The sequence below is a fragment of the Bactrocera dorsalis genome, chromosome 2 (assembly GCF_023373825.1).
Source record: "Bactrocera dorsalis isolate Fly_Bdor chromosome 2, ASM2337382v1, whole genome shotgun sequence".
Classification (NCBI taxonomy): Eukaryota; Metazoa; Arthropoda; class Insecta; order Diptera; family Tephritidae; genus Bactrocera; species Bactrocera dorsalis.
In genome coordinates, this window is record NC_064304.1 from 8,976,476 (window position 1) to 8,994,284 (window position 17,809).

The 17,809-nt window shown below is 33.5% G+C and overlaps 1 protein-coding gene across 1 annotated transcript; it reads right to left on the bottom strand.

The window, feature by feature from the left end:
• Window positions 1–714: 714 nt before the first annotated feature.
• LOC105233729 (acyl-CoA Delta-9 desaturase) lies at window positions 715–17,572 on the bottom strand. The gene is made up of 5 exons (XM_011215881.4): window positions 17,068–17,572; window positions 3,155–3,491; window positions 2,725–3,061; window positions 1,752–2,098; window positions 715–1,659 (listed from the first exon to the last, which is right to left on the bottom strand). The coding sequence occupies exons 2-5, from the start codon at window positions 3,489–3,491 to the stop codon at window positions 1,427–1,429; spliced, it is 1,254 nt and encodes a 417-aa protein (XP_011214183.1). The 5' UTR covers window positions 17,068–17,572; the 3' UTR covers window positions 715–1,426.
• Between the last annotated feature and the right edge of the window lie 237 nt (window positions 17,573–17,809).

Consider the following 17,809-nt stretch of genomic DNA (forward strand, 5'->3'; position numbering starts at 1 on the left):
ATATTCTACGAAATAAACGCTTCCTTTGTGCTTGAAAGCAACTATTTATTTATATTTAGTAATGTATATGAAAATGAAACAAAAGTGTTACGCGCATAATTATGCGAAATCCAAGTTCACAAAACGCTCATCCGCAATGCTGCAAAGGCCAAGAGATTGCGCTACAGCTGAGCTTTAAGGCTGCTGTTAAGGCCAAAATATTCGCATCTCCTGTGCGCCTCGTTTCTGTGCAAATTCTTTGTGATTTTTTGTTCATTTAACATTTTTGGTTTTTTTTCATCCACAAATCCGTTTGTTATGCAATAAGTTAACAAGTTTATAAATAACTTGAGCAGTATGCGGTAATCAGCTGCTGTCTGGTGGCTAATTAAACATGTGACGCATAAATACAATATTTATATGTTTGTTTATATTTATATATTTGATTTTTATTATATTTATGTCTATACAGAAAAATCCCCCACAAGCGGGCACTGGCGGAATCTGCCTTTCTGTTCTGTTAACGAAGATGCCCGCTTAATAAAGCTGACCGCTTCATACAGATGTCCGGTTAATAGGGATGAATGTTTAATAGAGCTGTCTGATTGATGGCGCTGACCGCTTAATAGAAAAGCCGCTTAAAAGAGCTGTCCGTTTAATAGAGGTGTCCGGTTAATAGAGGTGTTCTGTTAATGGAGTTAGCACCATGTGTATGTGCAAATAAATATCCCCACATATTTTTCAAAACTGTTTTATTTTATTTACCTTAACATTTTTGGTTATTGTTCATATTGTAATATACAAAATAGATTTAAAGCAAACTAAAACTAACATTCCATTTCATACAATTATGTTTGTTGTTTATATAAAACATATTTCGTCAACTGCTAAGTTGAAAATCATAAAAAAAAAATTAGAAATAAATCTTAAAACACTACACAAGCAATATCCTTAGAACTAGCCTTAACGCTGTAAGTATGTGAACTACCTCCCTTAACGTAATAAGTATGTATGCCGCATATTACCGCTATTTCGTATTTTTTTATAAGTACGCAACCTCATATATAACTTATAAACAACATCCAACTTCATCCAACTTCCTTACGATTGTGTGCAACGGTGCTGAAATGTCCCACAGTATTTCTTTCAAATCAGCTACAAGCTGTGTTGCACGCAGCTTTACCCTCCCCCTCGATAATTGGATAATTTGCAAGTACATTGAGTATGCGCTCTCTATGTTTATGGTTGTACGTGTGTGTGTGTGTGTATGTTCGTACTTTTGACTGGTGATTTATTTTACTTTTGTTGCCTTTTTTCCTTTTTCTTTCATACTATGAACTTTTTCGTGCTGGCGGTTGCTTGAGAATTGACAGCTTTCAAAAGGCACCAAGTACAGGAAAAAAATTAGCATGAAATTGTGTACGAGCACTATAGACTGCAAGCGCCTCTATTCCTCCTTCTTGTGCACAGCACCCTTGCGATCCTCATCGCAGATATCCTTATCGTCCCAACCCCAAACGAGCGTCTCCTCATTGTCATGATCGAGTTTCGACACTAGTTCGCTTATGTTCACATTGTTGTTGTTCACATCCTGCACGGAAGGGTGAGAGCCATCGCCAGTACGTTGTACGCGCTTCAAGATCATCTCGTTGGACACCGATTTCAGATCATAAGCTTGGCCTGCACAAATAAGTAAAGTACAAATATATATAGGAAAAATGTTCAAAATATGAGCATCCGAAAAGACCATTATCTCGGTCACTTGAACTCACCAATGCGCGCCATGAAGTCCAAGAAGGCGGTCGTCCAGTTGTATTGGTATGTGCCCAATTCTCCCGCTTTGTAGTCCCATGGGAAGACATGATGGTAGTTATGCCATCCTTCGCCGAAAGCAATCACCGACACCACTTTGCTATCAACCGAGCTGATGTTCTTTTCGTATGGTCTCATGCCGTAGAAGTGAGCAGCGCTGTTCACCAACCATGTGCCGTGCAATGAGAGCGCATAACGCAGCATAGAGCAGACGAAGAAGCAAACTTGCAGCGACGAGCCCAATACGTAGTAGGGGAAAAGTCCAGGAATGACGAAACAGCAAATAGGCATGATAAGGAAGTATAATCTGTGGGAGCAAATGAATTAGTAATGATTTAATTTTAATTCGAAATCATTAGCCACTATATAAACAAGTAAGGAAGCGTTAAGTTTGAATGTAACCGGACATTTAATACTCTTACAACTTGCAAGAATCAAAGTCCAAAAAATTCCTTGAGGAAAATTTGGGAGTTCGGGTCCTGAGATATGTGATTTAACCTAAAACCTACGGGTGCCCCTTGCTACTGCGATCCACTGTGCCAAATAGGAGTTTTATATCTTAATTTAGTCCATATTTATGGTTAATGGCGTTTCGTAGACTCCGTCCGTCTTTCCCAAGTTTCATTACGATAGCTACATCTTGCACGGTCAAACAGGTAAACCCTGGATATCAATTCCGCTGTCATCCTGATCATTTATACATAAATAAAATTATCAGATTTCGCAAGACTGAGGTTAAAACCTCTAGGCAGTTGTACATCTTCCGCGATCCTTTCGCAAAAGATCAATTTTATTGGAGTTTTAGGTGCTATAACAGACCTGCGCTCTAAGCTGTGAGATCTCTACAAGGTTCAAGCTTTAAACCTAATCTAATCTAACTTCCATTACTCACACGATAAACTTTAATCTGCAATTTCAACTCAAACTACTCACCTCTTTTGGAATTTAACGACGGGATCGGCCAAAATGTCACTCATATCAATGGTCTTGCCACGCTCTCTCACATCGGGGTGCTTCTTGCACATCAACCAACCCATATGGGCAAAGAAGAAACCACGACCCGAATTATGAGGATCCGCATTAGTATCGGTAAATTTGTGATGAACACGATGATCGCGACACCACTCGTATATGCTGTTTTGAAAGGCGAGCGATTGACACAGCATAAGGAAGATACGCAAAGGCAGTTTAGCTTTGTAGGCGCGATGCGACCAGAGACGATGTACACCAGCTGTAATGCCCAAACCACCGAGTACGGCGTATAAGTAGCCTATGAAAGCAAGGAGAAAATGAGCGAAAAAACAAAAAGATTTAATAAATTAATCAATAAGTCACTCTAAGATCGTATGAGAGCAACACTCACCGATAAAGAACTCCAAGTACGCGTTCTCGGCCCAAATCAGATACAAGCCATAGAGTGCCATCGAATGCAATATAACGAAGAGCATCACATTGAACCACACAATTTCCATTTTATAAGGTTTTTGCGTGACAGCATCCGTTTTACTTTGAGTTTGTGCCGAGGTTTTGGCCAACTGCTGTTGCATGGCTGCAGCCGATTCACCCTGATTGGGTACACGATCATTACTACTCTTACAACTGGTCTTAGCTAATGTAGTTTGTTTATTGTTGTTGGCATCATTATTAGTAATGGCCGTTTCGGCGATGAGAAAAGTGCTGCCGATCAGATTTGGAGCCATCTGTAACGAGGGTAAAGAGAAAGAGATTGTCAAAAAAAATTCAAAAGAGTAAAGCAATATTTAAGTAATAAAAATTTAAATTTTTTGTATTATTTTCTATATATAAATCATTATTTCATAACCGTCTTATATAAGCCTTAAATCATGCATGATTGCATAATACACGCTGACAGCCTCATTGATAAACACCAGTGATTGATTGATTTCAATAAAGTCTCAGCAAAATGTGCTTCATTCTCATTGTTCTCCATTCAACATACACCCGCTTGCCTCTCACGTGCTCTCAACGATTTCGTATACAAATATTTACAAGTATATTCTCCATATTCCACACAGAACACTTTATGTCGTTACCAAGCACACGTTTCGCCACAAAGTCGTTACCGATTCAATTTACGTGTCTGCTGTTTCCTTCCACTGACTACCAAATAAGTTCTAAAGTAGTTATGGACTACATTAATGAACTTTTCAAAAAATATCCCTCATCGAGAATTCCTGTCAGGTTTCGCCAAAAAAATAAAATTACTAACACAAAGAAAACATTTAGGAAAAAAGTTCGAAAAAAGTTTATAGTTAGACTGAGAGTTCAAAGTCTCGAGTACAGGGACGTCAGCTCTTAATATAACACAGATAAAGACACGTGTAAAGATTTAGGAATTTCTGGTTGCGAATTCCGAAACTCATTAATGCAAAATGTGAAACACATTCAATCGTTTATTGCTGCTGCAGCAACTTTTTTTTGGTATATTTTTGGTTATCTTTTTGTCACTCTCTCACTATTAGCCAAGCATTAAAACTTTACTAAAACGTGTGTCAATCAAACTGTCACACCATTAATATTTTTGTTTCTTCTGTTTTCTTCTTCTACATTTAATTTTGGTTATGCTTCAAAAGAGGCTTGGCCGCTTAATGTTTGGTCATAAAATTTGTCTAGAAATGAATAAAATATCTTACGTACGCAGGTAGAAATCAATTTTAAATTCTTTAAAATTAACACTGACATAATATTAACTAGCTGATAGAAATCTAACAAAACTAATTGTAGAATACATTAAAGTCAATGTTCTTTTATAATAATACATATGAGAGTATACTCGTAGTACGAAGCTTTAACGGTCTTTCCCAAAACGTGCTTTGTATGAGGAAGGCGATGTTAAACAATTTAATCAAATGAATTTCCGCTGAGCTAATGTTGGTACATACATATATTTCAGAGTAATTAGTTGAGGTTAAGTTGATCTAGTATTTATAAATAAAGTTCCACTCATTCTACTGTTGACATACTTATTAAGAGATTTGTCAGAAAACTCTGGTGGTGGGTTCTCTGGTCTATTCTTGGATCAAATTTAATGCATAAATGACTATTTTTGAAATAAGAAAGATATAATATATGATTATTTTTGAATTGAGAAAGAGATAACTCAAAATATTTGGTTGTCAATTACATATTTTCCAAAGAAAGTTGGAAAGCACTTGATTGTATGGTCTCAATATTGTTCACACATATTGACAGTTTTGCTCTACACTGAATCTAGAGAAGAGGTACTCTTCGCCAGTTTTTTACTCAAAAATAGTATTAAAATTCTGTGAAAAGTACTTCAACTACTCGGAAAATATGAGAGGAAGATAAATACCGTACTTAGAAGCAGATCACTCATACTGAAAGTCCTTGGAAAGTCTTGCTGGTAGAAGTCTGAAATGCAGCTGTTTCAGCTATTTCTGGTTGAAATTAATCAATATGGAAATGGATAAATATCAGTGTCAATATCTCTTCTAATTAAAAGCAATTCTTGAACTACATAATATTAATAAAAACCTTGCTAAAAAAACGGAAATATACTATTTTATAAGCCAAACTCTCTCTTATATGTAGTTAATAGTTCGTCTGAGCTCTTTAGTTCTTTCAGGCAGCCAACCTATTCTTGTTCGAAAAAAAGTCTATTGAAGTACTATTTGTGGTGGCGATATACAGAATGGGCTGACAGATCGAGAAGACTGTAGGAAATGACTAGAGCAAGACACGAGGGAATCAATGGATCATCTCTTGCGCACTTGTACTCGCATTGACAAGACTACACTGTAAGCTAAACATCTGGGTTTCCCACGGTATGGTACCCTTGCAAAGGTATCGATAGTGAGGCCACAGAGTCTGTTACAATTCACGTTTAGCATCCTAAAGAATGATGACTCCTTATGGACCTAGTAACTGAACTACAGCTGGTATCACAAAGAATTACAGTCGGCCTATGCGTGGGTCATTGGCCTACCAGACTAACTTAACCTAACTATTTACTTTTTCGGAGCTATAGAACAAATGGAATATGGCCCAGTTTTATGGCAAGCACTATCGGTTAAAGTTTACGTAAAGTAAATAGTAAAGCGTGACACAAAAAAAATGGCAACATATTTGAAAAGCACAAAAACTCTTAAGATAAAATATGGAATTAATAAGTGTGACCCACTCATTTATAGCACGAGTGTTAAGCTTTGCTCATGCTACTCATGCACTTAGCCTTCGGTTATTGTTTGCTGCAAATGATTAGATTAAATAACAGAAACTCATGTACACATTTGATAAACACCGAAAATAAAATTATGTACAAAAAATTCTTAAACGATTCGAAATTTATTGCATAATTTGATTAATTTGAAATATTTAATTTTTTTAATACTTTACTGCCAATAAAATAATTGAAATCAAGTGTTTAAACACTAAAATGCAATAAAAATTTTAATGAAAAACTCCTTTTCATTATTCTATTTTAATTACAAAATTTTTGTCCACCAAGACGGCATTGGTGCTGTTAAATCGATTAACGGTATTTAGCTGTTAATTGCATGGTTCATAGCATGCTAACTCGCTTGTTTAACATAAACCGCATAACTTCAAATTGGTTATTACTGAAATCGCTAAATTAATTTGGCAACATTTTCCGACAACACTTTACTCAAGCTCAAAAAAACACTTTGTGGCAATATTCATGTCAAAAAAGCTTGAAACTAGCAAGTCAATTTGCCATTTATTAAGATTCGATTCAAAGAATTTCGGTATTGCAATATTTGCATATTACCAAACCGCATTTGGAAGCAATAAAATGTGATACACGTAGCACTAGCAGTGGTTTGGGTTTATGTAGTGTACATATATATATAAATATATATGTACATAGGTATGTATGTACTAGAAGTAATTTAAATACTACTCAGCTACAAGTGCAAAAATGTACATGCTCGCATGTCAGAATTTTTGATAAACTTTTGGCAGTTAGTCATTTCCGGCCACAATTCTCAACCCAGAATGTACGAGTATGCTACGGCAATAAACATGCTTTGATGGCTCAACATTTTATTGCTTTGGAAAATATTTTTTTTTCTTTTTGATTGACCATAAGTGTTTTGTTACAGCATAGTTATTACAAAATAAAATAATTGGTATTTTTCGTAACAAAAAAAATATTTGGTAACTCTTTTAAATATTCTTGCAATTTTTGGTCATTAATTGTGCAATTATATAGTTAGCAACTAATGAAGTCAAATTTCGTAAGATTTTATACTGAAGTGTCATTAAATTTTTGTAACATTTACGAAATCACACCACTCTCTATCTAATTGAGCGAATAAGCAATGTTGTTGTAAAGAGTAACGATTTATTTGCTCTCAGTAGATTTGCCAATATCAGCGGTTTTGCTGACGTCAAAATAGTGAATGTTAATAAAGGCTTTTAATCCTCAAATTAATTAGTTCATAACCATTTGAAGATGTTTGGACAAATCTTAACTCATTCTTCAGTTATTTTCTTTATCTTAGTCTCATATAAAGGTTGTTCACTAAGTAATTTCGTTTGATGACAACAGCTGATCTTAATCAATTTTTTTCTTAACTAACTTCACACTTAAGCGCTTTGCCGTTATATATACGTATTTTAACAGCTGATATAGTAAAATTGTTGGTAAAACATTTCCTTTATTTTTCTGGAATAGTTTTTGCTTGTTGCCCTGTAGAAGATAGAACATCAAACACAACATTTTCGGCATATTTTACTCTTTTACTATAAAAAGGGTAAAAAATGCAGTTCAAGCAAGTCGAAAATTGTGTGCTGTGTACTGAGTAGATGTGTTGGCCAAACGCCAATGCCGAAATTGGTTTCTTGAAGCAAATGTGGAGTCTTTGGTCGATGCAAATCGTGGTATAAAAAACTCTAGAGATTGTTGAAATATCACATCAAACATAGACGATGAATTTCGAAGCTTGACATATAGGTTCCTCATCGTTGATTTGCATTTAAAATGTCCAAGGAGTGATCCATTCCTGAAGAGCATTGTTAGTGGTGACGAAAATTAGATTGTTTGCAAGATTGTAAAGCACAAGAGATCATTTTCTTAAAAGGCTGAACCAACTCAAATCACTTCGAAGACCGATAGTTACCCAAAAAGGTTATTTTGTGTGTTTAGTGGGATTTCAAAGGGAGCCTTCATTTTGAGTTTTTGCCTGGCAATGCCGCTATGAATGCTAAAAAGCATTTTGATCAGCTGGACAAATTGAATGATATGCTCAAACAAAAGAGCGCAGAATTGATCAATAGAGAAGATCTAGTATTCCACCACGATACTACGAGACCTCATACATTGAATGTGATATGCTACCACTCATCGCATCAATAATGGATTTATTGAGAGAACACTTCTGTTATTAGATAATTTCATGTTTTTGCCAGTCGATTGCCTACCAAGATCGTATGATATCACACATTTACACTTTTTTCTGTGGGGATATGTAAAGTCTAAAGTCTATGCGGATGTTTCCCGCTTTGATTCAGGCCAGGAGCAAAACATCACGCGTGTCTTTCGCCAGTGACCAGTCGAAATACTACTAGTGTCATCGAAGGGTGGACTGAACGGATGAATCATCTGAGACATAGCCGCGGCCAACATTTGAAATTATTAGGGAACCTCGAAATGATCACCCTGTTTTTCAATACTTTTTCAGCCAGCCTTCATAGATAATTGCTTTTCTGCTTTTCATAAAAAAGATCATAAAATGGCGTATTTCTTAACAAAATCCGAAAGAAGCTTAACCACTTGTATTCTAAAAACAATTTCAAAGCATAAATATGCAATAAATGAAAAAATATTGCAAATCTTTAAGCACAATTGTTATGCTGTATATATTATATAATATACACGAAAAATATAACGAAAAAATCGCAACAATCCAACCGAATGCCATCGTCGTCGCATTTGCATAAATTAAAGAGATGCTGGCTCGGAGACGTGCTTTGGCAGTGTGAAACTTAAAAGTTTCAGTTTGCAGTTTGTGCGGTTGGCAGCAACTCGAAGCAAGCCGTGGAATTGATGGACTTGACATTGAATGCGGCAATTGATATTTTGTGCACCTGTCTCCGCCCAGCCTTGCCTTTGGCGAGTAGCAAGGCTTTATTTGGTTTAGCTACATGGCAGGTCATAGTCGCTTGTAGCTGTGGCAGCAATCAGGTTGTTGGCAATGTGCAACAATGCCGCAGTATTTAAACGAAAATACTTGTATACAGGGTGAGATGGCAAGCAGACACTATATAAACTGGAAATTTCATATAAAGAATTTTTTCTTTGAATTTTGTTTTATTTGTGATCAATTGGTTGATAACTATTATTGAAAACTGTTGTATTTATTTATTAAAATTTGAGAAATAAAAAAATTTTTAATAAAAAAAAATATTTTTTTTATAAATTAATTTCAAATTTAAAACTGAAAATTATTTTTTTATAAATAACAATTTGTATGAATAAAATTAAAAAAAGTAAATAAATTTAATATAATCAATTGGTTGATATACAATATATTTTTTAAAATTATTTATATCTGGTAAATTTATTTATTAAAATTTTAAAAGTAAACAAATTTTAAATTAAAGAAAAAAAATTAAAAAAAAATTATTAATAAATTGTTTTTATTTAATAATATTAATAAAATATTTTTTTTTGTTTCTAAAATATATATAGTTTTAAATTTATTGAAGACCTGACATTGTTATTTATTGAACATTGAAAAATAAATTTAAAAATTCGGAATTAAAAACTAAACTTGGAACTGAAATATTTTTTTTCTGAACAAGAAAATGTTAATTTTAATAATTAAAATTAACAAAAAAAAAATATATATTGAAAAATTTATTTTGTTGACATCATATACTTATTTTTTTGATAAAAATATATAATTTTCAAATCTTTTGAAAACCTTAGAAAGTTTTATTTTCAGATTTTAATTAAAAAATATTATTTATAAAATATTAAAAAACAATAAATTCTAACCACTTTGAAATTTAAAAAAAATTTAAAAGTCTAATTTTGAAATAAAAAAAACGTTAAAAAAAATTAGTTTCTTTTTTTGATGCTAAAACTATGTATGTGTAATCTCAAAAATGGAGAACAACATTTTTTCCCCAAACTCAAGTATTTTTTTTTTAAATTTATTTTTCCTAAAGAAGCACCCGTTATGCTGGTGCTTATATTTAATAATTGTCTTAATCAGGCATTTATGTATATTTACGGACAACAAAAAATATGTTGGCACTATTTTCTAGGCCAAGTTTACTCGCATAGAATACTTATATTGAGAATATTTTCGACGAAGCTCAAAACACGAGCTCACATGTACATATGTATGGCACATACAAACGAATCGACTTAGTAGACTTTGAAAACCAGTAAAACTGTTCGTTAATTTCATAAAAAATTTACGCAATAACCCCTCCGACGACCTGTGGTCCCTAAAGCCAGCGCATGCAGCGCAGGTTAATCCACTCTATGCAGCAAAGAAACATGCTTTCTGCTAAAGCCTGATTCTTGTTTCACCTGCCAAGCTTCTCAATGGATTTTTTGCGTTTGCTTATATATATATTTTTGCAATATTTTTTGTATTAAAGCGAAGCCATTTGAAACTAATTCGATGCGGTACTAAATGTTGCATAACAACTTTAATTTTAGTGGCGTAGCGCAACTGGTTGGCCGCTTTGATATATGAACATATGTATTGCGACATCTACATGCATGCATATATACATATATGTACATATGTATATAGTAATAAGAATTATAAAAGCAGCCATAAAACTATTTACAGTTTCCACTTTAAATTTCCCTTTCAATTTTCGATTGGATCAGCTTCTCAACAACAACAACAAACTTTGAGAATCCGTTGATATGTGCATATAGGAACACAAGTTTCGGTTTACGAATTCTTTAAGTTTAACTTTTTGTAACTGAAACCTATATATTTTGCAATTTTCCAATCGTCATTTGCAGAAAATTGAAAATTGAAAGGGAAATTCAAAGTGGCAACAGAATCAATAGCCATGCCACAGCTAACTGTAAATAATATTTATGGCTGCTTTTGCAAATCTAATTACTATTTTTTAATTAAAATGTGAACCATTGAAACCGTTCAGTGATTTTTTCAAGTTTTTTTTGACGCCAGTCATCAGACACCAACAGCTAATTGAAGGCGGCACTTCTGATCTGAACTATGCTTTCAAGTAGGTGGTCTGAAGTGGCGTTATTTCATATATTGATATTCATATTATATGTCAGTCAAATACACCACACAATAAAACTTGTTAAGTACTCTAAAAGTAAGCAAAAATGTATTGAATTGAGTCGTTTTCCTAGCAAAGGAAGGACTTAAGTGGTTACGTGTGTTTTGATGGCCGTAAAAATTCCTATTTTCACCATCAGCGCTCATAGAAGACATCTTTGGTCACATCGTTCTTCTCTTCTGTCGGAGCGTGGGCGCGATAGGGGTTGAATGTCAGAGCTCGGCGACGGAGTCTGTCTCTCACCATGAATCCCACACCGAATGTGTGCTCCTTTAGATGGCGACTGTAGTAAATACCACAAGGACCTACTCGGCTCAGTCCTTGTCCCGTCCACCGCACGTTTTGGACGCCGGTTATATCAGCCTTTACTCAGCAGCGCAGCGGCACCTTCCCAATTAAGGGACCGGTCATTTCAGGTGCATGCCTTTAAATCGACCCGGAGGCGGGAAGTTTCGTTTTTTCCTTTTAGCTCGCCTTGAAACAGATTTTTTGGCTACCCAGAGGAGGCTTGGTCTAAGACCGGAAGTCGTGAGCTGCTTGAGCCATATGTAAAAGAATCGTTTCTGACCACTGACAAGTGCATGGCGCTCAGAGAACATTCTTCACTGGCGAAAACTTGTACAAATGACTCCATCCTCCCTGTGGTACCTACAAACTACTAAATACTGGATCATAAGACCCTGTCCCAAATTTGTTGATTCTGGTTCGCGGAAGGTAAGACTTTCGAGATGTTTCAGTCTTGCAAAGGCTGGATGTTTCCCCTCACCTCTCTTCATATAACTTTGACAACAGGCGTCCGACAAGATTTTAAGTCGTACCGCACGAATGCTTTTTGGTTAGTTATAGCAAGTAGTTCAGTAGATCTCTTACGTTCTAGTCTAAACCAGAAGGACCGTGGCACAGAAGCTGTTCGTAGACCAACACATACGAGGTCTATTGGGCAAGGGTGTCTCCTCCGATTAACGCAGGCTTGGCTGTTGCTAGCGACTCCTGAACGGTTTAAAAGTTGTGGTATTTATTTCAAATTATTTATATGGAAAACTTTGAAAAATGTTTTTGTAAAGAAATTTTTTCTCTGTTGTATATACTCGTAGGTTCATATAAAGCGATAAACTCGATTGATTAATTTCTGGTTCATCCCATTGTATGTTCATTAGAATGCTCCTGAGCCAATGCCCAAACATTTTGTATACTATCTACATATATGCCTCTGCAGTTATATAGTTATCTATATATATATACATGTATATACTCAGCTAAGAATTAGCCATGTTTTCTATAAATATGTATTTTTAAATATTTGAGTATTCATCGCACGCACTTTCAAATTCCATCAATTTGTACGACTACAATAATTGTAGAATAATAGACACTTCTCAACGCGCATAAAGACACATACATACATACATACATATATACATACATATGTATTTGTAGACAAACATTCTTTAAAATTGGCAAGCGTCATAAGAATCATTCTGAACGCCAACCACAAACGCCCGCGCACCCACCAACCAACCAACCACCCCAACTAGCGACATCACATACACATACATGTACATACAAGCATGCACTGCTCATCAACGTATATTTTTGTAACGACTATTCATGTTACTAATATGCTGTGAACGTCAATGCGTCGCCGCCGGCACTCCAATGCGTTACATACGTGCGTATGTGTGTGTTTGTGGGCACAGCAACCGCCGACAAGGCGCTGAAGAGTCGCACGCATTTGCGCATGCGCATGCAGCACATATTAATTGTGTGAAGTTCGCTGATAGCCACGCAACTTTTGAGCGCGAATATACATACATATATGCTTACAGGTGTGTGTGTGTAAGTTTGCACGGGTTCCGCTTATAGCACGTATGCGCACATATCCACATGTGAATGGTACATCTATTGGCATATGTGTCTATATGCTGCTTCTGTGGTTCATCCCCAAACGCTACAAAGCGCGAACAAAATATAAAAATATCAATATGCAAAGTGGCAAATCTATTGACAGGTATATTGTGAATAATCAATTTGATCGATTCATTCAGTTGACGTGCGTATGTTTTTTCGCGGTATTTTATTCTGCCGCCCCCCTCCGCAATTCGACCATTATTTATGTAATTATTATTCCGCTTATGGTCTGCAAAACTTGGAATAATTTATAATTATTCTGATTTGCTGAATTATACGTGATCTTAATTACAACAACAACAACCACAAGGAATATAAAAAACAAAAATAGCCACAATGTGGCACCTACGTGCCATAAGTATGTGTATATGGAGCCAATGCTCGAGGTACATAGCTTAATAGCCGCCGACTACCGTGTCTAGCCTAGAGGCAACAAGCCACTCAACTGAGTGTATACACCATCCATGCGCGCACCGCCGCTTCCTCACTGCTTAGTTGTGGTCAACTAGGAAGTGAAATTGTTTTTTTGGGGGTTCTCTTGTTTATAATTATTTGTATAGGTGTTTTTCCGAAAACAACTCATTGTCTGCTATCGCTACACTTCAAACAGGTTTTGAACGAAATCAATAGTTCGTTCGGTGGCTGGCAATATTGATTGGCATATGCTTGATAATTGAAACAAATTTAAATATCATGCTAATCTTATGCAGCCCTTTTTATTAAAGAAAGACAGCAAATTTTGGTGATTTACATGCTTGAAGGTAATTAAAACAAAAAGTTGTGATTTTGGCAAAACTCATAAATTATGCGCTAGTTTGATACCAGCGTATATTTCTAGGAGAAATTGAGAAGCAACAACGTGAGTGTTATCACAAGACATACATATGTTTGGGTGCCTGTAATTACAACAAAAGTACGCAAATTCGTGATTGTTATACGGACAAAATTTCTGTGAAAATATTGTTATTTGTTGTATTTGTGCTAGCAAATGTATAATTAAAGATACTGATTGCAATTTGTATCTCTATAAACTCCAAAATGTGTGATAGATCACACGAGATACCAGTTAATAAAATTGCATTGCAAACTGGCAGAGAGAAATGAATTCCCTTTTATAGTGAGTAAAATAATGTTGTGCTTGAAAATGTTGTTGTATTGTACATACTTTTTAATTTCAATATTAATATTTAATTATTTGTATAATTATTTTATTTACAGGGCACCATTGGTTGGCGTGACTTATATGCGGCCAACATGATTCCATAACTTCTATGCAATACTATACTATGTAAATATTTAAATATTCCGAAATATTCCGAAATATTTAAATATTTCCTTAATAACATCTAACATTCAATATTTCAACACTAACTCAATAGGCCGTTATGGTAATTGGCTAAATTTTTCAGCCATTCCATATTCATTAATTTTTTGCGAATTCTACTGACCCACTTAAGCATGTTTTGTATAATTATAGCGATAAAAAACACAAAATTATAGTAGAGGCCTATAAACTACCGTAAGTTCATATAAATACCGTAAGATGACGATTTTGCGAAAACGAGTTATAAGTTGAAGAGAAACTCAAATTCGCTCGATAGATCGTTTCTCTTTTGGATCTCAATTGTCCAGAAATACGGAAATGTCTTTTTGAATGTAAATTGTATAATTATAGATTTAATAAAAGATCTAAAAGCACTCTTACATTCAGTTACAAAACTCAGCACATAAACTTCGTAAATTCGAATGAAGAATTTTATGTTTATAAACACTAAAAAACCTGGTGTTTAAGATGAGTTAAAATATATTTCTGTTTATATGTCACCGCAAACTATCTGCTTTGAAAGGAATTTCCGAAGATCAGCTATAGTTCCTTCCAAAATAAATATTTTTACTAATACTAAATCTTAAAATACAGTTGAAAGATACCATAATATGTGCACAGTTCTGGATCAAAAAATTTAAAAAATTTCTGAAAAAAAATTTGGAAAATTTGCGCTTTTCGGCCTTCTAACTTTATATAACCCCTTAAGGGTTAACAGTGGCATTTGCGATCACGAAAACTTAAAAAGTGTGAAAGCTTTGAATAGAAGCTCGTTATTTTTAGTATAAATTTAGTAATTTTGAAATAAACAATAATAAATAATAATAATTTTACTAAGAAATTCGTAATCTGAACTTTGTTAATTTTTTTTTTTTCAGTTTTAATTTAAAATGAAATAAGTTTTAATAAAATTGAAACAAAAATGTATATGCTTATTCCACTTTCATCTGAAACCGCACAATTGCAAATACTGATATTGATAATTGTTTAAAAATAGAATTTTGTATAACTAATTAAACTAGTTATAGAACAGAAGAGCAATATTTAAACGCACGCGTTACTAAAACTGGTCTGAACTTTTATTGGATGCATAGCTTTCATACTGGACTTCATCGAACTCGTACGAAATTCTTAATGTTGATTTCTTTTTTTTTTGAAAATTCGATTTTCTGTTAAATATTATATTTTTATTTAGCTGCTAATAACCTATAAAACTAAAACTAAGAAAATGTATGTTTCAGCAAAAACTTTAACAAAATGATAATTTGAGTAGTAGAAAAAAATTCAATTTAGTTAAAAATTTGTAAAAAATGTTTTTGAAATATTTTGGAAGTTTTTTAAAAATTTTGAAACATTTTGAACATTTTTTCGAAAATTTTTTCAAAATTTTAAAGTATGAAGTTAATTTTCAACTATTTGTGAAAAATATTCGAAAAATTTTTTGAATATATTTTGGAATTATTTTTTAGATTTTGGAAATTTTTTTGAAAACTTTTTAAAAATTTTGATTTTTTTTTAGTTTATAAAGAATATGAAAAATCTATGAATTATTTCTGTAAACAGTATTCAAAAATTTTTATGTAAATTTAAAATATTATTGTTCAAGCCAAAACGTTGGATACAATGTTAGGTTTAAATTGTTATTGAAAAGTTTTTCTATTAATTGACTAGTCTATTTGTCATCAAACCAAAATTTCAAAAATGTAAGAAAAAAATGTCAATCACACATACATACATACATATACGCATTTTTCAATTTCACTAATTCACCCTCCGTTACTTATGTAATACCCAAAACTTGTGCTATATGAATAAAAGTCTACAAACTACTTATTCAAGAAAACTTTTCGCTAGTGATATTTGGATAAATCCGCGCTTCTATGGTTCAACAATAACATTACCCCGCTGAGTAAAATCCCGTTAGAGCGTAAAGAAAATCATCGCTGAAAACTGTTATTTATATCATTTTATGTACTTTTTCGAAAACAAACTGATTTACAAGGCCTTAAAAATAGAAAATTTTAATTTATATTTTAGTCCAACAAGTTAATAAACCATTTTCAGATTTTTAATGTTTAGGAAAATTTGCTTTCGAAATTAAATTTAACGGCAGAAAACCTTGGAAAGGTAACAAAAATATTTTCAAAATTAAATTTAATGAAAGAAAATGTTGGAAATAGAATTTTGGTTTTCAAAACAAAAGCATTTTAAAAAGATTTTATAAATCATGAATTTATATCAAGACATTGACTACACAAAATCACTTTGATCGAAATTATGACCGATAAGAACAGTTCTTTCGCAAAACATTAACCTCAACGATTAAGCTGCGCGAAAAAAACTTAAAACTTGGTGTATACCCAAGACTCACTTATATGTATAAAATAAAATGTTTATAACATAATTTTTTATTGTTTTCACTATACAGCTTTTTTTATATTTAAAATAAAAAAAAAACTCGATTTATATTTATCAAAATATATATTTGCAGCAAACCAATTCGATTTAGTGACGCAGTATGTCCAAAAAGTACAAATATACATATTTAAAATCCTGAAACTTTATATAATTTACAGCACATTTCCTAAATTGCTTTCAATTATATTAACTGGAAATTTTAACTTTTTGGCACATAAAACTTTTTCTTTAACATTTTGCACAGTGCAAAAAAAAAATATTTTTTTGGTATATAAAATCCTTATTTTTCAAAAGAATGCCAATTTTCGCTAAAAATTTCGTCGCTTTCATTGTCTCACCTTAATTTCTTATGCTCCTTTAAGTTTTTTAATGAAAAATTATAGTTGTTTTATTTGCTCGATGTCCTTTGTTTTGTAAAATTCTCATTGAGGAATTCCACAAAAGGTCTACAACTTAATCTGCTATGCAGTCCACACAAAGTTCTTATTAATTTTTTAATTATTTTTTAATAATAATTTTTTTTTATCAATTTTCAAATGGCTTGGTTTTAAACAATCTGTTTAATGTTGCATTTTTTGCTTTCTTCTTCTATTTCGTTAAACACACCGCACGTGTTTTTGTTGTTGTTCTGAAGCCTCGCTGTACGCGCAAGGATAATACGATCGCACGCGACGTTCACGTCACTTAATAAAAAATCTAGTTAAACTCCGCTTAGAATATGCTCGGGCACACTATCGATCGTCGTGGTCGTTGTCGTTACCGCCGATGATCAGTGCGTTCGTTGTTGACTGTATGAAGTCAGTAGACAAACAGTTTGCCTAGAAATAATTACACCGAATTTTAAAGACAATTCAAATGTGCTGTCTTTTAATGTTTCGCATGCCTCAGCCAAACGCCGATGTATTTGTATTCTCTTACTCGTACTCGTCGTATGCGCTCGGGTGTGTGTGAGTGTAGAATTTGTACTTCTTCTTGTCGCTAAGCTTACTTATGTGTATTGTTAGTTTGGAACGCTCTGCCATTGTTGCTCGTCAAACGCTTATGTTTGCATGTGTGTGTGTATGTGTATCGAATGCTAAT